Source organism: Pezoporus occidentalis, unplaced genomic scaffold (assembly GCF_034315485.1).
Source record: "Pezoporus occidentalis ecotype Australia unplaced genomic scaffold, CSIRO_AGI_Poc_V1 ctg2, whole genome shotgun sequence".
NCBI classification, from domain to species: Eukaryota; Metazoa; Chordata; class Aves; order Psittaciformes; family Psittacidae; genus Pezoporus; species Pezoporus occidentalis.
Genome location: NW_026913855.1, coordinates 9,444,109 through 9,464,480, shown reverse-complemented (window position 1 = coordinate 9,464,480; position 20,372 = coordinate 9,444,109). Strand labels below are relative to the sequence as shown.

At 40.4% G+C, this 20,372-nt stretch overlaps 1 protein-coding gene and 1 long non-coding RNA gene across 2 annotated transcripts in view; one reads left to right on the top strand and one right to left on the bottom strand.

Moving 5' to 3' along the window:
• Positions 1-91: 91 nt before the first annotated feature.
• GMDS (GDP-mannose 4,6-dehydratase) overlaps positions 92-20,372 on the bottom strand; it is a 427,285-nt gene continuing 407,004 nt past the window's right edge. The window contains exons 10-11 of the mRNA XM_062617766.1: positions 888-956; positions 92-513 (exon numbers count right to left, since the gene is read on the bottom strand). Of these exons, the coding sequence (XP_062473750.1) occupies positions 451-513; positions 888-956 (132 nt within the window). The 3' untranslated portion in view covers positions 92-450. The remainder of the gene's footprint in view (positions 514-887; positions 957-20,372) is intronic.
• Positions 17,491-20,274, top strand: LOC134163087 (uncharacterized). Its single transcript, XR_009964561.1, has 2 exons — positions 17,491-18,191; positions 19,986-20,274. It is a non-coding gene; the product is annotated as an uncharacterized LOC134163087 (long non-coding RNA).

Here is a 20,372-nt window from a genome sequence, read left to right as displayed (position 1 = left end):
TTGTTGCTGGAAGAGAGGGGAGGTTGCAGGCTGGAGAGCAGAGGATGCTTTTGTTTTTCAAATAGAATAAAGTACTAAAAATTCACTGGCAGTCCTAGCTAATTGATGAGTTTTAATTAAAAAAGGAAATCAGTAGGCTTGCTGGCTGATCAGTACTTCATGTGCAGTATCGGTCAGGGGTGACCTTTCCCCAGTTAATGGCAAAAGCCAGAGTTAGCCCAGGCAGGGCTGACCCTGGGATGATCTGTGGGGCGAGAGGCACAGGGAGTGTGTGGAGGGTGGAGTGGGGAATAAAACTGGGCTTTCCTGCACAGGCAGGCCAGCAGTAAAACCATCACAGGGAGGGGCAGATGGCTGGCCACCCACCCTGGTGGCTTATGGTGGTGCTGGTTGTGAGGTGCACCTCTGGTATGGGTCACCCCTGTGATGCCTGTTGGGCCCAGCCAGGGATCAGGCATTGGGGTTGTTCCTCATGAGCTCCACATCGGCATCCACCATCTCCCTCACCAGCTCCTGCAAAGAGGAAAAGAGGCAGATGAGTGCTCCAGCACGGGGGATGAACAGCAGGAGTGCCCTGGAACAGAATGAGACCCTCTTGACCCCCTGCAGCAGGACAAGGAGGGGCTGAGGGTTTGCTGGGCTCTTCCTATAGCAGCTCTGGCCCCAGTGTGTGGGTCAGTATCCTGCTATGCACTGGGGGTGGCCATTGCTGCTGTCATGGCTGCTGTTTTCAAAGCAAGAACCTGGGCATGGTCACTGAAATGGGATTCCTCAGTGTGCCTGAGTCGCCCCGCACAGAGGTCCCCCCTCCCTTCCCTTCCCCATGGATTGCTTTTAGAAGACACCAACATCTGGCAGGTGCAAAGCATGCCAGAAAGGCCACTCACATCAAACGTGACTCTCGGCTTCCAGTTCAGCTTTTGTCTGGCTTTGGTACAGTCCCCTTGCAGAAAATCCTGCGGAAAAGAAGAAACAGGCTCTGTGAGAAGCATACACCTTCCCCATCTCAGTGGCTTCCCCACTGCGCATGCTTTCCCTGTGAGCCGAGCACAGCCGGGACCACCACTGGACTCTTCTGAGAACAAAACATTTCTCTGTAAGATGCCATTTTAGTGGAAGCTCATATGCCTATGAATCACCAGGAGGCAGCATCCTTTCACCAGGCTATTTCAGACCAAAAGAGTTATTCTTTGTTTTTGTGTGCGCTTGGGGTTTGAACTCCAGCCTTATGGCAGTATAATGGTGAACATTTTATAAGTTGTCATATGTCTTAGTCATGCCACTGAATGAGCTGTTTCAAATTCTTTTCCCCCCATTTGTTTAAATAATGTAAATCACAGAGCAAACATGGCAAGTAGTCTCTTTCAAATAAAAACGTGATCACAGACAGATGATGCTGAAAGTCTGTTATGAATATGGGTAACCATATGCAACAGTAGTAAACATCCAGCTTTTGAATGCCTACATCCTTTTCCTACAGTATATTTGAGCAACCATATGCTCAACAACTCATAAATGAAGTTATCTTCCATCACAGAAACCAAGACTTTGGTCATATTCACCCTACTGTTCAAGTATTTTAAAAGTGCTACCACATCAAAACAATCCCACAACCAGTCATCAAAAATAACAAACAAAATAAAAAAAGAAAAAAACCCTTCTTTGACTGCATTTCTAACTGAATGAAAAAAATGACTGTGTCTTCCTTTAAAGTTCGAATAATGTATTTAAATAGTTTGCTTTTTTTCCAACTGTATGTGTTGATTTAATAAAACATCATCTCTCCTCACAAGCTTTGTTTCTGTGTATCAGTAAATACTAAAATTACATTTGTCTAGGTTTAAAGAAAGCCAAACAAACCCAACTTTTTTTCAGTGAACAACAAGGCTAAGACTGAATTCTGCTCTTGCGTTTGACTTTATGGTGGTAACAGAGCAGGCTTTCCAGAAAAATGCATGGACTTGCTTCTCCCTCTCCCTCTCTCTGGCCAGCGGTGGAGCCAACGAGCATTTTCTGGCTGTAGTTTTTTAGCCATCTTGCTGCACAGTACATTTTTCAGATGCTATCTTTTGGGCATCTGTAGTTCAGGTCATGTTAACTTGCAAAATCACCTCATCCTGTGCAGTAAAATGTAGGAAATTCTTCATAATTGTGCTCCAGAAAGCTAGACAGCTTGCTTCCAGGAGCAGAGGATACACACCAAAGGAAATACTGCACTGCAGAAGGGGATGTAGAACAAACACGTCTGCCGAGACTATTCCAGGCAGCATTTTTTACTAGTTCAGTCTTCAGGCTAAAAACATGTTAGCCTGCCTTCAGAAAAGAGTAAACAGATGGATCAGAACAAAATGATATGAAAATAAAAAATGCTGTGATTTCCTTAAATTAGACTAAATTATTTCCTACTGCAGCCCTGTAATGGGTTTTTAGAAACTGCAGCAGATAGTTGAGGCCAAGTCATGCAAAACCGCATCAACTTGAGGGATCCCCCGGAGGGTCGTGTGAATATGGATTGCAAAATCTGGTTTGAAACGGGAAAGACGCCCACTAACTTTGATAAAACTTGGATCAGACCCTAATGTGCTCATGGAGGTATGCCTTTTATCTGGAGTTTGGTTTAATTTACATTATATACGTGTGTATGTGTCTGGAAACGAGGAAATCCTTCTTAAAATAATAATTTCAGTATAAAAACAAATGCCTTTTATTCACTCCTTATTCAAACCACTAGTTAGAAGTGTTTTGAAACCACCTAGTTTTAAGTCATCAAAGACACAGCATAAGACTTGCAGTTTCATTTTTTCTAAATGCTGTTTAATAATTTTAGACCCACAATCTTTTATCAAAAACATCATTTGAAGCTTGAAGGATACTGGGTTTCCATTAAAAAAAAAAAAGGATGGCGGAGAACAGAATGAATTGTCATCACTTGCTGTATGTAGCTGCATTCTGCTTTTGAACAGCTTGGGAGCAGTCTTTTAGCTTTCTTGGACAAATGCTTTTTGTTAAAACAGTTTATCTAAAAAAAATACCTAATTCCAGCCCTCCATTCAAAAACATAAACACTCAGCTGCTGAACAGGCCAAAATAAGGTTGGAGAGAGCTTGCAAATCAGTAAGTGAAGTTATTTGCAGTGCTGGATTATACACAGAGATAACACAAACAACTAGTGTATTAAATCCATTTAAGCATATAAAGAAGTATTTTTCATTTAAAAGTTCACATGCTTTAACAATGATGCAGCAAAGGTATTATGGTGTAATCTGTGACAAAAAAACAAAAAAAAAAAGAGAAAAAAGAAGATTTAATATATATGATAATACAAATTCCCCAGCTGACTTAGGTTAAAAGATTTTAAATGGCTCTCCTGAAGAAGTCTGTGTACTTCTGAGAAGTACTACTTTGTAGATAGATTTATTTGAAAATAGCATTATGGACACAATGTCCCTTAAGCACTTTTAAAAAGGTTCTGTTACAGAAGTTACTAGGTGCAGAGATCGAATGAAACCGTAATATTAACACCATATTACATCTGGATTCAAGGTTTGATTGTATTCTTATTAGTGAAAGTTTCAACACTGAATGGAAATGATGACTGGAACAAAGCTATTCCTGATTAAAGGATTGTATTGCAGTCACGTTTCCTGTATTTTTCTACAAGTAGCTCATAATATGAAAACAATAAGGTAATTACAATAAAATAAGAATATTAAAAAAAGTTTCTCTTGGAACAGAATGACTGCTTGTTTATATTATTTAAGTCTTTCACTGAAACCAGAGATGCATCTGTCAGGCTTCCAAAAGGAAACAATCCACACAAAAAATCCCACAGCCCCCTCACCAGAATCCTCAGCCATGCCAATCATTAAAGCATATTGATTTTTCAGTGTCAGGGCTTCACTCTGTGGAGGTACAACCAGATCAGAAAGCAAGGAGAGAAGAAGTGAGGTTCCACTGGAGAAAAAGAGTTTTTTTTTTTTTTTGTGGGGGGGGGGGGGGGGGGTGGGTTGGGTCAGGAGGAAGGTTCTCAAAACAGCTGCTGCTGCTGAATGTAAACTGCTCAGTATCCCTGTTCTTGATGGAAAAGCACCTGATGAAATGACACTGCTTCATGTTTTCTGTTCCTGTGGGATAACTTTTTCTGTGGTGTTGTGCTTTACATACTGACAGGACTCTGTGAAAACCCCGAGGATTTAGGTACTGAGCAAGTCTGCGAACCTGAAAACACTGATAAAGGCTTTCTGTTGTTTTTACAATACTCAGATCATGAACATAACATTAAGTCTTTGCTTTTAGTTATCTGGTTTGGGAGGAACAAGCCCTTACTTTCTATGCAAATATAGTTAATATAAGTGAATAGTAATGACAAGTTTTACCTGCAAGCTGAGAGTCTGAAACAACATCTAGGTAAACATTTAAGTGGAAGGAAGATGGAAAAGACAGCAATTAAATTCCCCGCTGCCACTTAATACAAGAGTAAATTCTCCTGTGGCTTTATACGCACCTCACTGTCATATGACTGCCTCTCAGAGAAAAGAACAAGTTTATCCAATGAGTCTTTCTAGTTTACCTTTTCTGTAAATGAGGCTGCATATCTGTGTAGAAAATACCCAGTTATTACTAAATCTGATTTTATGGTTATTCAGATTTATTGTCCAAATGCAGACATACACACACATACAGATAAACAGAAAAATTTGTTACACAATGTGTTCAGGCCTTTTTAAATTTAGTTTTAAAACCATGAGACAAAAATGTAAAATATTTTAATGTAAATATCACGTTTCCCAAGCTCTTGCTCTGAGTGTCGTCACAATTCCTATCTTCACTTGTGCAGTGATTGATCTGGTTTCACTGTGCAATGTATCACTGTCTTATTCAATTAACTTTAACTGAAAATGTAAAGCCTCAAGACAATGTGAGAAAAAGGAGATAGCATGGCCTGAAAGAAGGCCAAGGCTTCCTTTATTACTACAGCTCAGCTGATTCCCTTTAAAATTTGCCTTCACTGAAGCCAGAGCCCAGCGCCAGCTTTTGCTCTCTCTTACGGCAGAATAAAACCGAGATCAAGTCCTCAGTAAAACACCTGTGATGGAATTGTGCCCAGCTCCACTCACTGCAGCAGAGACAAGGCTTTACCTCTAAAAATAAACAGACTTGATCTAAGCACACAACAGTTTTACTGCATCTGAAAAGCAGCCAGGGTTACGTTCACAATCAGCACGACTGCTTGGAAGATTTGTTACATCAGAGCTCCCATAAGCAAAGAGCACAGACCTAGCTCGGTGGAGGCTCTGGCTTGCGTGTTTAGTCTTGCACTCTTTTGCTCGAGAAGTTTTGTCAGGAAGGATTTCAAGAATCTAGGGGCCAAAGTTTCCTGCAAACCCTGTTGTGTTTTATTATCCTCATTTCCTTCTTAAAACTGTTGCTTTTCAGCTTTAACTCATCCTATTAAAATATAAACTAATAAACATAGCTACTTGATTAGGCAACATTAGCTTGCTTGTGTTTTCACCATTATCATAGAGTAGTCTGGGTTAGAAGGGATCTTTAAAGGTCAACTAGTCCAACCCCCCTGCAATGAGTAGACATATCCTCTACTATGTCAGTTTCTTCAGAGTCCTGACCAGCCTAACTTCAGATGTTTCCAGGGATGGGGCAGTCTACCACTTCTATGGGCAACCTGTTCCAGTGTTTCACCACCTGCATTGTAAAAACATTTCTTTCTTATAGCTAGCATAAATCTACCTTCTTTTAGTTTAAAACCATTACCCCTTGTCCTGTCACAACAGGCCCAGCTAGAAAGTTGTATCTCAGTAATGTATATATCAAAGTTTATATTATGAAATAGTCTTCCCTTTTGTGGAGTTTTCAGAATGTTTTTCATAGCATTTTTTAATGAGGGTTTGTGCTGCATCTCAGCAGTAACATCAGCCCCACAGTACATACGGGTATCTGCTGCAGCTCATTGATCAGAGAACAGCCTTGTTGCAAATAGTCAGAAGACTGCATTCATTGTTCACTAGGCAGTTCTACCAACACCCTTATCCCCCACTTCCTAGCATTCTCCTGCATTTGCCACAGGGTCCTGTCTTAACCCAAATGTAACATTGGAGAGCAGTCTGTGTGACTTCAGTTGTGCTATTTTCTGGGCACTCTCTTAAGAACAGTAAGATCTCACTAAATCAGAGCTGCAGAAGCTGTAAATGTGCACCTTGCTGGTGCAGAATTGAGTGCACTGTTCAGCTAAGCTTGGATAGAACCCCAGAAGGAGTCACAGTAATAAGCACTGCATCTGCAGTTTGCTGCTCTGTAAGTACTTACGGAGATCCACAAGGCAGAGAGCACTGGCTTGATTTCCTTTTGAAGAGTAGTGTTTGCTATAATATCTATAGTAACAGGGAAAGAAACAGTATAGTTAAAAAGCAAAAGGCTCCTATCTCCATAATAAATATAAGGAGACTGAGATAAAGCATGTCAATGAGCAAAACCCAAGCCTAATGAGGAACACAGTAAACATCTTCAGGAATTTAAGACAAGCCAGTGTTGTCTCTCAGTTTTCATTTTTTCTTTCCAGTGTTCTTAGAAAAGCAAAGTTGCGGAGCACTTACGGTACCAAGGGAATAAAAGAATGCCAGTGAATTTGGTTCCTGATCTAAATTTGTTTTAATGCAGCATGAACAGACTGCTTTCCACTCTTGGGTCAGCAGTCTTTTGCAGAAAGACAGTATTGTTTGCAAAGAACCACAGGAAGAGGCAAAAGCAACCAATAGGCTGAAGCTCACGTATAACTAAATGCCATTTAAAATAGGAGGCACAATGTTTTTTTTTCCCCTAGCGTGTTTTCCTATGCAAATCCCTTCTCTATTCAAAAAGCTCTGTTTTCACTAAAACCATGTCGAAGGGGAAGGAGAGGGGAAAGAATGACTTGAGGAAAGGGCTGGTTCTGCTTGGCGCTGAGCCCCTGCACATCTGATAGACCTTGGCAGGCTGCGAGTGTCGGGCATCTTTAGGGTAAGGCTTTATCTCAGGACTCCACGGCAGCCATAAGGTGTGAACACACGCCACATGGTCAATAAAACCTGGGCAAAGCCTTTGCTTTTCTGCCAGGAACCAGGGGCGTTAGAACAACAGCTTTATCTTATCCGTTTGATAATCTTTAATTTGACTAGTTTCCAAAGGGTTAAAGCAAATGAACTCAGAGCAGCAATAAACATTAGGGTGATAATAATGGTAGCGGAGCTCCTCTCCCTCCTCCTCGGCTTCCCCTGCGCCTTTTCCACTTCAGTGCTGCCTATCAGCCCAAACCGAAGCTGAAGCCAGACCTCTCTTTTCAATGACAGGGGGTGATAAGAGGCACGGAGAAAACAGCAAGCTGTCTGGTCTGCTCAGGAAGTCGGGAACGGGTGGTATTGTCCATCAGCGGGGCCACGCGGCGGCCGGAGGCCAGGAACAATGCTCCACTCCGGGGAAATGGGCTCGCTCAGCGCCGGCCCTGGCAGCCCCACCGACAGCGCAGATAAAACGGGAAAGCAGGGGGAGCTGGCCCCGGGTGCCTTGAATCCTAATCGCTGTGGCAGAGGCGGTGCCCCAGTTAATTGACGAGTGGCTGCAGCCCGCACGTCCCTGGGAGGAAAGCATTGTGCAGACCTCAGCCATGGTGCAAGTGTCAGTGGAGCTGCAGGCGCAAGAGCCCCTTGCAGGGCTGCACAATACTCAGATCTGTCCGTTTGCCAAGTGAAGCCTGAGAAAACGTCTTGGCCAGTGCCGTCCCTCGAGCCAGATAAAATTCCTCCCGAATTACAGCCCGATATCCCTGAAGCCAGTGCTGAATTTCACTTGCTTTGGGTCTGGAGCTGAGCTCGCTCATCAGGAGCCATCCCACACAGGGATCAGTGTAGCGCTGTGCCAAGGCATCCTGCTGCAAGTTGGGCCACGGGTACTTTTGAGGATCCCATGTGTGAGGCAGGCTGACTGGTGTTACCCCTGCAGCAGGGAAAGCTCCGCTGCTGCAAATGGCAAAATTCCCGCAGCTGGCTGAGGTGAGGTGGGTGCTTCCCTCCCTCTTAGGTTGTGCCAAGGCTTAATTCTGTGCTCCTAGGAAGATCTGGAAGGTGTTCTCTAGCTTGCATACAAGTGTAATTGTAACCTTAGTTCACGGCTCTCCAAAATTTCAAGCAGGCTGCTGAATGGCAAAATTGTTTCTAGAAAAAGCAGGGAACTTCTGGGGGAGAGGAAGTACATTTGCCGTGTACAGGCCGTAATTATGATAGTGCTGGCATTAGCACTAGACACATAAACACTTTCTTTCTGATGTGGCATAGCCAGTCATCCAAACGTACACATCATAGCTAAAAATCTTTACCATGTTTGCTGAAATGCAAACTCAAATGCTATCATGAACCAAACTAGGCTTTTTACAACTCCTCTAACAGAATTGCTCCTTGCAAGTACTGGTTAAAAGTAGTACCACTCTCAATGGCTGTCACTGCCCTGTAGCCTGGCTGCTGATAGGAAATGATGAGTGAGTGGATGTTTGCATGCTTCAAGCTAACCTGTGCATAAAGAGGTGTCTGAATAACCTGGATTTTGCATGACATGGGTTAGAAGCACTTCCTCTTTAAAGCAGATGTTTTGGAAAGGTTGTATGTGAGCACGTTTCTACAGGCTCCCTGGCCAGGTGGTAGAGAGAATGCCCATGTGTCACCTTAACATCACTAAAAATCAAGTTCCTGCAGCGGGTGAACCTTTTTCATACAGGTGGAGATCAGCTACAGTATAGGGAAAGAACAGATTCTCTTTTCAGTGGTACCTCCAAGTCCTGCTTTTGTTCGCTATTAAATGTGTTTGCTTCTTGTTCCACTGTGGCAAGAATTTTGTGGAGGAGAGTAAGACAATCATGTCTTCGTTGTGCAAAGTTTTATTGCCACACACAGTGTGTAATATTCAGGCAAGGACATGGTACCTTTTAAAATTATTAAATGTCATTATCACAATTTTTTGATCCACTCACTCTATTTTTCTCATCACTCCGTACTCTTCACATTTCCTACAAAGATCAGGAAATCACTCTATGAAGCTGTTTGATTTCAGTGGGTTTTATTGTGCAGTAACAGCTGCATTTCTTACGGGAAATGGAATATGGCCCCTAGGGTTAGCTGTCTTCACTGACTGACATGTCAAGGTGAATAGGAAAGCTGATAACACCAGAAATCCATGCTGCAAGGCTACTTAGTTTCTTATCTTCTTCCACTGAAAAATGTTTAATTTATAACAACTTATATTGGAAATGTTAATAGGTTTAGTCAACATTGCTGGTCAAATATCAAATGATAAGCAACAAACCAATAAAGATTAGGACAGTGATCTTGTATTCTAGTTATAGATGTTTATCTACCCTTAGAGCACTAAACATCAATTTAATGAAGGCAGGTCTGTGACTAGTGGGATACTGCTAATTCCATAGGATAAATTCTTTATCTGATACAGGATGGATTGTTCTGGTGATTTTACTACCCCTATGGATATTCACATCTCTGGAAAAATCAAGGCATTATGTTAACCTCAGAATTATGTTGAAAGTCTTTTTTGAATGGTGTGCTGTTATATTTACCCTAATAAAAAGATTAATTTACTCAAAATGTCCTTTTTCATCTCAAGAAGACGATGGAAAATTCTAACTCACCTGTAGTGGCAATTTCTGTTTTCCCTGCATCCAGTGCTCATCTCAGTACTCTGAAGGCTTGGCTGTGACTCATGTTGAGTGGAACAGACAACACTCCTTTCTTACCTGTGTATTGATATATGAACGTTTTTCCCCCTGAAGGTTGTAGTAAGACTGAGGGAGGAAAGGACTTTCACTGCTGGCTGCTTTTTAGAGCAGCCTCCCTCTACACGGTCTTAAACCTGACCTAATTTATAGGACACATCACCTTTCGTCTCTGCCCCTGCCCTGCCCTGCATTCCAATTTCTGACTAAAACCCACATCTAATTTGAAAACCCCTTTCAAGACAGAATATACGGACAGAATTTAAGCTTGGAAAGACTTAAAGGGAGCTCATGAGCTGAGCTTTTGTTGTCCAGGGGAAAAAAAAATAATTTCAAACACATATATGGAGCAGACTCAGGAGGGAACACCATAGGGTTCCTGTCTGCAAAAGGGAAGCTATCTTTGCCTGGACACCTGCAGTTACAAAGAAAGCAGTGGTCCACAAAAGGGTTAAATTAAAACAAGGTAGGATAATTTCTGATTCTGAGTACGTCCCAAATGTATTCTCCAGCGCACTTGATAGAGAAGGAAGTCCAAGCAGTGGCCTTTCACATGACATCATAAAAGCCTAATTTATCACCAGCCACCAAACATCTAGAAAATCATAACATCCTTTCAGGAAAACCATGTGCAAAATAATCAGAGTTACTTTGATGAAAGCTTTAGTGCTTGAATCCAAGTAGGACACTACAAAGAATAACCCTTTGCAGGTACTGGCATATAACAAAGCAGGTCACATTTAATGCTTCAAACTCATGCTTTATCCATGAAAAGGCTTATGCATTTCCTGCCTATAAACAAACATATTTCTGTTCTGCATGTGTGTTCAACCAAGACTGCTAAGATAAAACACTGGTCACTGATGAGTCCAGGCAAGGTAGCCAGCTAAATATTTCCTTTACAGATGAAAAGCATGCTACTGCTGCAAATAAAAGCACTGTGCTCCACACTCCCTTGTCTCACAATCCCTTGCAAGTGCATTAAGGATGTGGGGTGACTATTGCCACAGCATCTCACAGCTTTTGAAAGGATAAAGCTCTCCCAGTACATTCAGCATCATGGCTGTGCTGAACTGAGGGGTGCATTCCACCTGAAAACCTCCAAAACCACTTTGAAAAATACACTCCCTTGTGTCTATCCAAGGTTCTTCTGCATCATCATTTTTTTGGTGGCTGGTATAACCTGACTGTCTTTATGGAAAAATACTGCTCAGCAAGCAGTTTATCTCCGTAAAATCAATTGGCTTCACATTTGTAAATGAAATCAAACAAGTGTGCTTTTTCTGTTGATTAGGTAGACAAAACAGACCATAAAGCAATTAATGAATGGCTACAAATATCATCTACATGGCATTTGAGATTATTATTTTTTTTTGTCTGTAATGTGAGTTGGCTGGTGTGTATTTAAATGTGCAGATTCCAATAGCCATTCAGTTCACTGAGTCCAATTCTTAACAATCTGACCCTTAGGCTCCTGCTGGTCAATGGCCACAGGTTCTTCTGGTCTGACTAGAAAAATAACCGGATTTTCCACACCATTCTTGGTAGTTTGTTGTTGCATGTTCTCTGATCTTGGTTAATAAAAATAACTTCCTATTACATTTCCTGCACAGGAAAGCCTGGGGAAAAAAAAAAAAAATCATAATTTTTCCTATTCTATCTTTCACTTTCACTCAGAGCAGACATCCAACCCACCACAGAATCTTCCAAGGAATCAATAAGATAAATACAACTATTTTGTTTTGAAGATCAGTATTTCGTTCTCTTCCATCCTTCTGTTTCCTGGGTATTTCATTTCTCTCACTTTCCTTTTTATTTGAGTCTTTCTCATGTTTTGTCTAATTTATTTTCCTGTAAAATCCCATTTATCCCTTTTTTATTGTAAGAGAGTTTTCTTTCCTTATATGATATCTCTCCCAATCTTTCACTCAAGCTCCTCTGATTTCTCTTTTGAGCATCATTCTCCTGTTTCTCACAAATACCTTCTTAAACCTGGCCTTATTTCCTCATCTTTCCTTCACCTTCAAATGTCACCTCACACTGAGATTTTGTTCTCATTTCTGCTACAGTGATCTTTTCATTTGAATATTTTTCCATTTTTTTCTCGCAGGTAATCTCTACGTAGTCTCAAAGACTTGTTCCTTCTTCTTTTCTGGTGATAGTCCATCACATACTAGTGCCAGCTTCTCTTCACTTGGGTTCTGAATTTGGTGTAGAATATTGCAGGGTTTGGGAGACGATTTATATTACCACTAACCCAGAAGAGGTTTGCTGATAGGGCTGAAACTATGTTGAAATACGTTTTAGAAAAGAAAAAAGATCTCCTAAAGCACTGTAAGTGCCAGTTTTAGTAGGGGAAAAAAGCAGATTCATTTACTGCTGTTACTGCTCACAGTAGCTGCCTATAAAATTCCACAGATTTGGCAGTGCGTTTGTCATATATACTTAAAAAGCGTGCATAATATGCTCTGTTTCTTTCCAAAGCATCACCAAATGCAAATACCACTTCTTGAAATCTGTCCTCTCAATGACCTTCTTCTCTTAAACACTTTCAGTTAAACAAGAAAGGAATTTTTGATCTGTTACCAGAAAATTTTTCATTATTTCACCCTGCAGCAGTCAAATATGAAAGAACATTACAGAAGGAAACATTATGATACATATATATATATTTCCTTCTATATATAAAAGGAAACAAATATGAAAGAACATTATAGAAGCTAGCATTTTCTAATGGTCTTGCCCTACTTACCAACCTCCTTTAGTTCCACAATTAAAAAGCAAGCAAACTACTCAGACATACACAGCAGCAGGCATGGGCTCAGAATACTCCAATGCTTTCACCTGTGTAGCATTTAAAATGCAAGATGCCTCATCCATCACTTGAGTTCTTTACAAGGAAAGTGTCTCTTGAGACCATTTACACAGAAATCATCTATTGCCAAGTTTTGATATGGAAGACAGAGCTGTTCCTCAGACAAGCGATCCTGTTTTTCATTTGTGTTATGGCAGGGTAGAGACGCCAGGTAAGGGTCTCATCACACATTGCACAAACACAGAAATGGCAGCCCTTTCTCTGAAAATCTATCAAAGTCAAATATCAGCTCCTGGAATATTCTGTTAGAATTCATCTACAGCTTGCATCTCTTTTCCACTGCAGGTCACCAATAAACGTTACAACTTGGTTTACTTTGTTTGATGTATTCCAACGTATCAGGCAATAAGTAAGAACACATAAAGCCATGAATGACAGAATCATTGTGTATCTTCTGAGAATCTAAAAAGCAGCTGAAGAAGCCTAGATAAACATCTTGGCAGCTTCATTTCACTTGTAACCTGAGCAAGACTTCAACTAGATGTAATACCATTTAGACAAAACAGAACTGCTTTACAGCAGCACTGCAGTGACTATGAAGGACCACCAGAGGAGAAAGACACAGATTTTATATCATTAAGCAATAGCAATAAAATCACAATGGCAAGAATGCAATGTCATCCCCATTTTACAAAGCAAAGTGAGGCAAGATGATTTAGGGACTTGACCAACAGCAGGAATCAGAGGGAGAAGCAAGAAGAGAGCCTAGGCTGTATCCCACAGTTTCCCTCTGATATATAGCTTACTATACAGATAAAACAGGCAAAGCAGTCACATCAATAATCTAGCATAATTTGCCCTGAATAGGTCCTTGATGTTGATTTGTAGTGAGCAGCCCACCAGCAGCAAACTGGTCCAAGGACGAATGGACATATAGCACCCTAATGCAGCAAGTGACTTATTTAACTACATATTGTTTGTTTTTCTGAAGTTTCACTTCTATTTCTACCCCTGGATTTTCTTTTATAACTTCTTTCACATAAAAGTCAAATACTCACTGTAGTAATCCTAAAAAACTATCATCGTTTGCTCAACTTTTCCCCTCCAGCCCCCTATTATTGACTTGGGAGTAATAGTACTTATGAGTATATAGTTTTGTCTTCTGTGCTCTAAAGAGTTAATTTTCATATTTTCAAAGGTTTTCTGTACATATAAGAAGTCAGAGCAAAAATTTAACATGTCAAAGAGTTGAGAGTCGTTGTAATCACAAGATCCCAGCACTTTCTGTTTTATGAAAACAAGCTAACAAAAAAGGATAATGTAATATTAATTACAGGACTACAAAGGTTGGCAATACAGAACAAACAGAAATTTATTTCACTTTACTGTTGTTTAGGCAGGGATTCACTCTCTCATTTCCAAGGAAGGAACCTGCTGTGCACTGGTACTGCAGCCTACAGAAAGCAGAATGCTTTCCTTTCACCCGATTTCATTTTCATTCCAAAAGACATGAGACTTCATCAAAACTTTTTAGGAGCGCATCACCCCACGAATTATTTTTTAAATTAAATATAAAAGCATTAAAACTTACCACAGCTGCTCAACACTTTATAAACTTTGGCCAAGGTATCCACAAATTCATAATTAAATTTCCATTTACTATTAGAAAAAAATACGAGAAAAGGCTTCACATTCTGATGAGGTACTATTATCTGTTCAACAGTGCTACCCACAATATCTCACTTCACTAGCACACAACTGAAGCATGAAACAACCAAAAGCTATTGTAACCAGAAAACCCCAAACCAAAATGATACTACAGCTTCTAAATGAGCTTCAAATACACTAGCACGTGGTATATGGCATAACTGGTAATTTCTGTGGTCTTGAGGTTTGATTTGAAAATATAAAGACTAAAATTGTTCACTGCATATATATATATATAAAAACTATATTAACCTAGATGGACTGTCTGGCAGTTTACACTAATAAAGACCCAAAAAAACTAATTGTATCTTTTTAAAGTAACCTGGTATATATTATAACAGCATATACTGCAGTGAAGTCCCATGAACTTACTCTTTCATACAGGAAGTAAACTGAGAGAGCTCTGACTTTTCATAGCATCTTTTGGCATCGTTTAAATAATAACAGTCAGGTTCATTTTCATTAACATAAAAAGAAGTTCAGATCTAATCAAGAAACAGCACTGTCTCCTGACAGTGTCTGCTCTATGCTTGCTTCAGCACGTAGGCAGCACCTGGCACTTCCATGGCTTGATCATTACTATTGCTCTTCAAATTATGCCTGTCACACAGGTTAGGAAAACATGAGTAATTAAACATGAACAGCATCATAAAATAATAGTAAGAAAAAAATTAATAATCATCCAAAAGAGTGTTTGGGGCACCTCCCTAAAGCACCTTGGATTTCTGCCCCTTCTGCTCAGACAGTTTTCCTCTGTGTACTTTTTAATTATTTCCTTCATGAGTCCTTTAAGGCAAAGAAGTTTGTAGAGGTGGGAAAAAACCCATGTATTAGAACTGATGAGAACAGTGATATGCAAAAAAGAGAAATGCCAATTAAGTCTTCTCTGAACTACTGCAGTCTGATTTTGAATTGCTTACGGCAAAGACTTATGCCTCATGATGACAATGCTAGCTCCAGATGTGTGTATTTTAAATGCAAAATTTCAGAAGCTGCTTGTTTTATTTGAGCCATGCACTACAGCTGGTCACTGGATGCAGTATCTCTCTTCTGATCCATAAGCTCATCATACCAAGTTCAGTATTTGAACCATATGCAGGTGAATGCAGAATTCCACAGTTCTGCAGCCCCAGCAGTACCTGTAGATGTGTGCTTGCTTTTGCTCAAGTAGTCAACAACCAAACTCATTCCCAGCTCAGTTCTCTTACAAAACGAGCATAAAAAAATACAGAAATAAAGACTGAGACTTTGGACCATGTTATTAACAATCCTAAGCAGACTGTTGCAGCCTATTTTTGTGCACATGGTTACTGGAATTGAGCACACAGTTCTGGTAATTGCATACAAAAATGACCAGCTACATGAGTAACGGGACATTGCCTTTGCAATTATTATTGTGTAGGAAATGTGTGAAATGTGTGATCCTTCATGTTAGTAGACATGCAAATATTGGGTAAAAATAGCATTGTTTCCAGCTGCTTTACATCCAGAATAGTTATTCAAGTACCTAACCAAAAGGTGCAAGCAACTCATTCATTCCTACTTGATCTGTGTTTTGCATGGGTATGAATTAGACAAAGCACAGTGTTGGGGAGACTCGTGCCTGTCTACATAAAAAGAAAAATCAGTGCAGCAACATACATAATGTTTAACACATTCAAATCCACATATTAAAAGCACATTTAGAGATGGTTCTTGTTCTCATTGAGTAAGTTTTGCTGGAGTGTGTGCCCTAAGTTATGTATTTTCATGCAAACTTCAGCACCTCTCTGAGATAAAGCTCTTCTTCCCACCAGTCTAAGTGCTTCATTTTTCTATATTCAAGATAAAAATTGCTTCATTTACCACATCAGAGGTGCTAACTGGTGTACTGAAAGTGCACCAGCAATTCAAGACACCTGCTCAAGATATCTAACAAAGTATTTTGGCTGGGAATACCCATTTCTGGGAAGGAGGGACTTGCATGTTCTCATGTAAACTCCCCACTGAAATCCACAGGATCCTGGCCAAGCAGTGACGGAGTGGGTTAAATACAGACAAACTTTGTAATGTTCATTATCACTGTTGGTAGCATCCCACCAGGCTAAACTTACAAATTTGGCAGTTGGAAGAAATTAACTGTCTGCATCTGTCATTATTCCTGCTCTTTACATATCTGAGTGATTTAGTCCTCTGTCCACTAGCTTGGAGTAAAGACCACTAAACTTATATGCAGATTCCCTCTAGTTGACTTCAGGGTTTAGTTTAAGCTCTTTTTTCTCAGCATCAACAGATAAGATAGGATGCATACCTTGCTTAGTTTGTTCTTGGACCAAGTGACCTTGGACATTCTTAGTATGTCCAATTTATAATTCTTTTTATCTTCTCTCTGTTGTTTTTCTACTACATTTTTTTCCTTTTTCACCATTAACTTCCTCCCTGTCTTCTTAAAGGCTCCACCCCTGGCCTTCCTATTCCCCAGCTCAGTGCAATCCCTGTCTTCTGCTTTCCCAAGTCTTTCCCACCTTTCACACGTATCAATACATATATACTTCAGTCTTTAGTCACATCTCTGGTTGGCTCCCTCCACTAACCAGCTTTCCAGCAGAGTTTGATTGCCAGGACTGAGGCAAATTATACTCAGATTCATTAATTAAGATATAATAAACTCCACTTGCTCTTTATCAATGTGCCATATGTGGTGAGAAAAAAAGAAAAAGGGTATATGAAACCAGGAGACCCTCTGGCTGGTTTATGGGCCCAAAATCTTTCTGGGAAGGTCACAAATCTCCAGATATCTCCACACATTAAGTTTTGCACTTGGATTTCTAATTTAGCTGAAAGATGTGTAAAACCACATGCAGTCAGACAGCTCCTTGGCTATACATCTGAGGAAGCTCAAAGCATAAGTTATTACTTCCAAAGTCAATTGTAACTTATGCTCACTAAATTGGCTCCAGATCCACCCTTTTCAGACAGTAGTATTGGAATAATTTATTCTTTTGGTGAAAAGCACCCATTTAAACTAAACCACACCCCCAGCTGGGAGTCTCACCAGCAGAAGTGCCAAAGGCAGAGGGATTCAGAGGCGCACAGGGCTATTGGAGGCCAGCGGAACAGGGGTGAATAAAGCACAGTATGTAATAGTGTCTGTCAGCACGCTGAAACGTATAACCTCTCCCTAACATAGGGGGTCTGCAACAAAAATCTGAGAGGAAAATTTGTTCCTGCGGTTCAATCATCACGTTAGACAAAGAGGTTTCCTTGCTTTTAACATCCATGCAATTTATACCAGAAATCTTATGGATGGCGGTGAAACCATTGCAGCTTTCTGGGGACCTAATGTTTTGATCTAAGCCCTCAGTGTGTATCTTGTTTTCTCCCATCAAGAAAATGCTGTACATAAATATGGCAGAAGGGGGATGAAAGCTGTAAGTTTAGACATCTAACCCAGATGCCAAGTTAAAAGCCTAGCCAATGAAGAAGTACAAAATCTACATAAACTAGGAGCTTTTCTTTCACTAATTACAGTGGCAGCCTGAGTTAAATGGCTTACATGAATTCATCCCCTTCCAATGGCAGCAGTGATTTGAAGCGGTTTGCTTCACCAGAGAGTTAACTTCCCCATGAAAGTTTGCTTCACTAACTACCTATGTAAACACTGACATACACATCTTGCAAAGACTTTTCTTTCCCCAGGTGAACTGCTGCATCACCAGATACCCAACAGGAATCTCCTCCTATAAGATCCTTAATAGCAGCAGCTGCTGAAGGGAAAGGAACTGCAGAGACGCACTTGTTGCCAAACTGTGCATTTAGATGGAAGGAGGAGAAACAGATGGGGAAATCACTCTTCAGACAGTATTTACTAGCACAATCAGCACCTGAGGCAGCACTTACTCAGGTGCTGAAATTACAGAGGTAAGTTTTATGATGAGAAATCTATCCCTCATGTGACAGCTATATTTTTCATCATGGATCATTAAAAGCAGATGATCCGTCAGATAACTACTTGATTGTAACGTGCATCACAGTAAAACCGTCAACTTTCTGTTTTGTTTTACAACCCTGGTTACATCTGGAATGCTTTCAAGAAGGATGCTGATGTTCGCTTTGGGTACAAACTGACTCAGGGCACTTCTGGACTGCTACCTATGCAGTAGTAGATAACAAGAATAATGAGAAATGATAGCAATATTACCTCCAAGTTTGCTACTAGGAAGATCCCTATATTACCACCAATATAAATTTGTTTAATATTTTTCTTGGACTGGACCACAAGGAGGATTCTTAATTGTCTAACAACTTTGTCTTCCTTTTCAGTCAAACAGATTATTTTTTCCAGTCCTACATATCCTCTTACATTACAGATCTTTTCTACAACTACTAATTCAATAACGATAATAGTAAAACGAGTATTTGTAGTAACTAGCATAGTTCCATATTTCTATAATAACAACAGTAATTTCTTCACATAGTATTTGTTGTTAGTCATTTCTAATTCTTGTCCTCTAAGAGGTAGGCAAAAAGGTGAAACTACTTTTCCAAGGTTGCAGAGCAAGCCTCAAGTAAAATTCCTGATTTATCTGAGAGTACATAGTGGAAATGTGAGCTTTGCTGTAATTGGACACCCCAAAGAGACATGTTACCAAAAGCAATTTTAAAAAAGACTTAAAGATCTGCTCTTGAAGATTGTTATCTCAGCAGAGCACTAAAATTGGAAAAAAGTTGTCCTTACTGATGTGCAGTCTGCCTCTTTGCTTGGCAAGGTTACAACCCCGTTAAACAAAACAAACCAAACCAAGCCTCTGGTCTTGCACAACTCTGCCAGGAGGGCTTGCAACTTCTTTGGACAATTGAGGTTGCTTTTAAATTGTGGGGTTGATCCATCACATGTTGAAATCAGCAATGCTGAACCATAGCTCAATATTCAAATGAGTTCTGTATGGAGGAACAGCATTTCTGTAACCAGCCAGGACACATTGAGTCACTTCATTCTTGACCTTAACCAAACAGGTTAAAGCAATATATACTTCATATTGCCCTGCAAAGCTCAGCTGTGCTTGGTATTAGCAAAAACGTTCATTCTTTCCAAGTATGAGACTTCAGCCACTTTTGTTCTGACTGCATGATAAAATTCAGATGTTTAAAAAAGATCCTTCTCCTCTACAAATGCCCACCCAAGCAGCACCAGCAGGGTTTCTGCTAAAACCTGACAATGAAATTTGCCTTTGGAGAAAGACAAAGCATGGAAAACTTTAGTGTAAACAACAACTGTTTCAGAAAATTATGAGTGCACCAGCCTGAGGTAGAGGAGTTGTAAAGGAATGTATTTTGTCAGCTCAAATTCAACAGACCTTATCAAGCACTTAAAGTCCCTTATAGTCTCTTAGTGTACAGTTCAGGCCTTCTCCACTGCACTGATGGTGGTCTGACCAGCCCTTCACCCCAGTCACACAAATACAGTTTTCTTTTGCAATAGTAGAGATACAGCTAGCTCCTAAGGGGACTCTGTAAGTGGAAGATACCTGTCCCCAGAGCCAACTGTGCCTATATGTGTGCTAAATTACTGAACTACTTGAACTAGATGATCTTTAAGATCCCTTCCAAAACTAGCTATTCTATGATTCTATGATTATATGATTCTACTTGTGCTGAGTAGCTAGGAACTGATGGGACTGAGTCTGTCTTCTTCCTTGATACCTTACTAGATAGATATTGGGGAGGAGCATGGAAGAAGAGAATCAAAGATTAAGTGATGGAGAAAGTGCCATGCTCTGGATCCATAAGGACAAAATGGGCAGAAATAGGGACTGCACTTGCAAAATAATTGGGACGTCTCTCTGTTGTGAGGTAGGTGTTCTCACTGAAGGTCCTAGAGATGTTTATGTGTCATTAAGATGATGAAAGGAGCTTTAACACCTGCCTGGTTGTAGGGAAACAGTGCTCCATCAAGACCTAGATCATGCTACCTGTAATAAAGTACTTATAGGATGAAAACAAATGTGCTGGGGTGTGTGTGTGTGTGTGCGTGTGTGTGTGTGTGTGTGTGTATCCACGTGTCTGTGTGTCTGTGTGTTGTGAAGTAGGGGTTGAATTGCA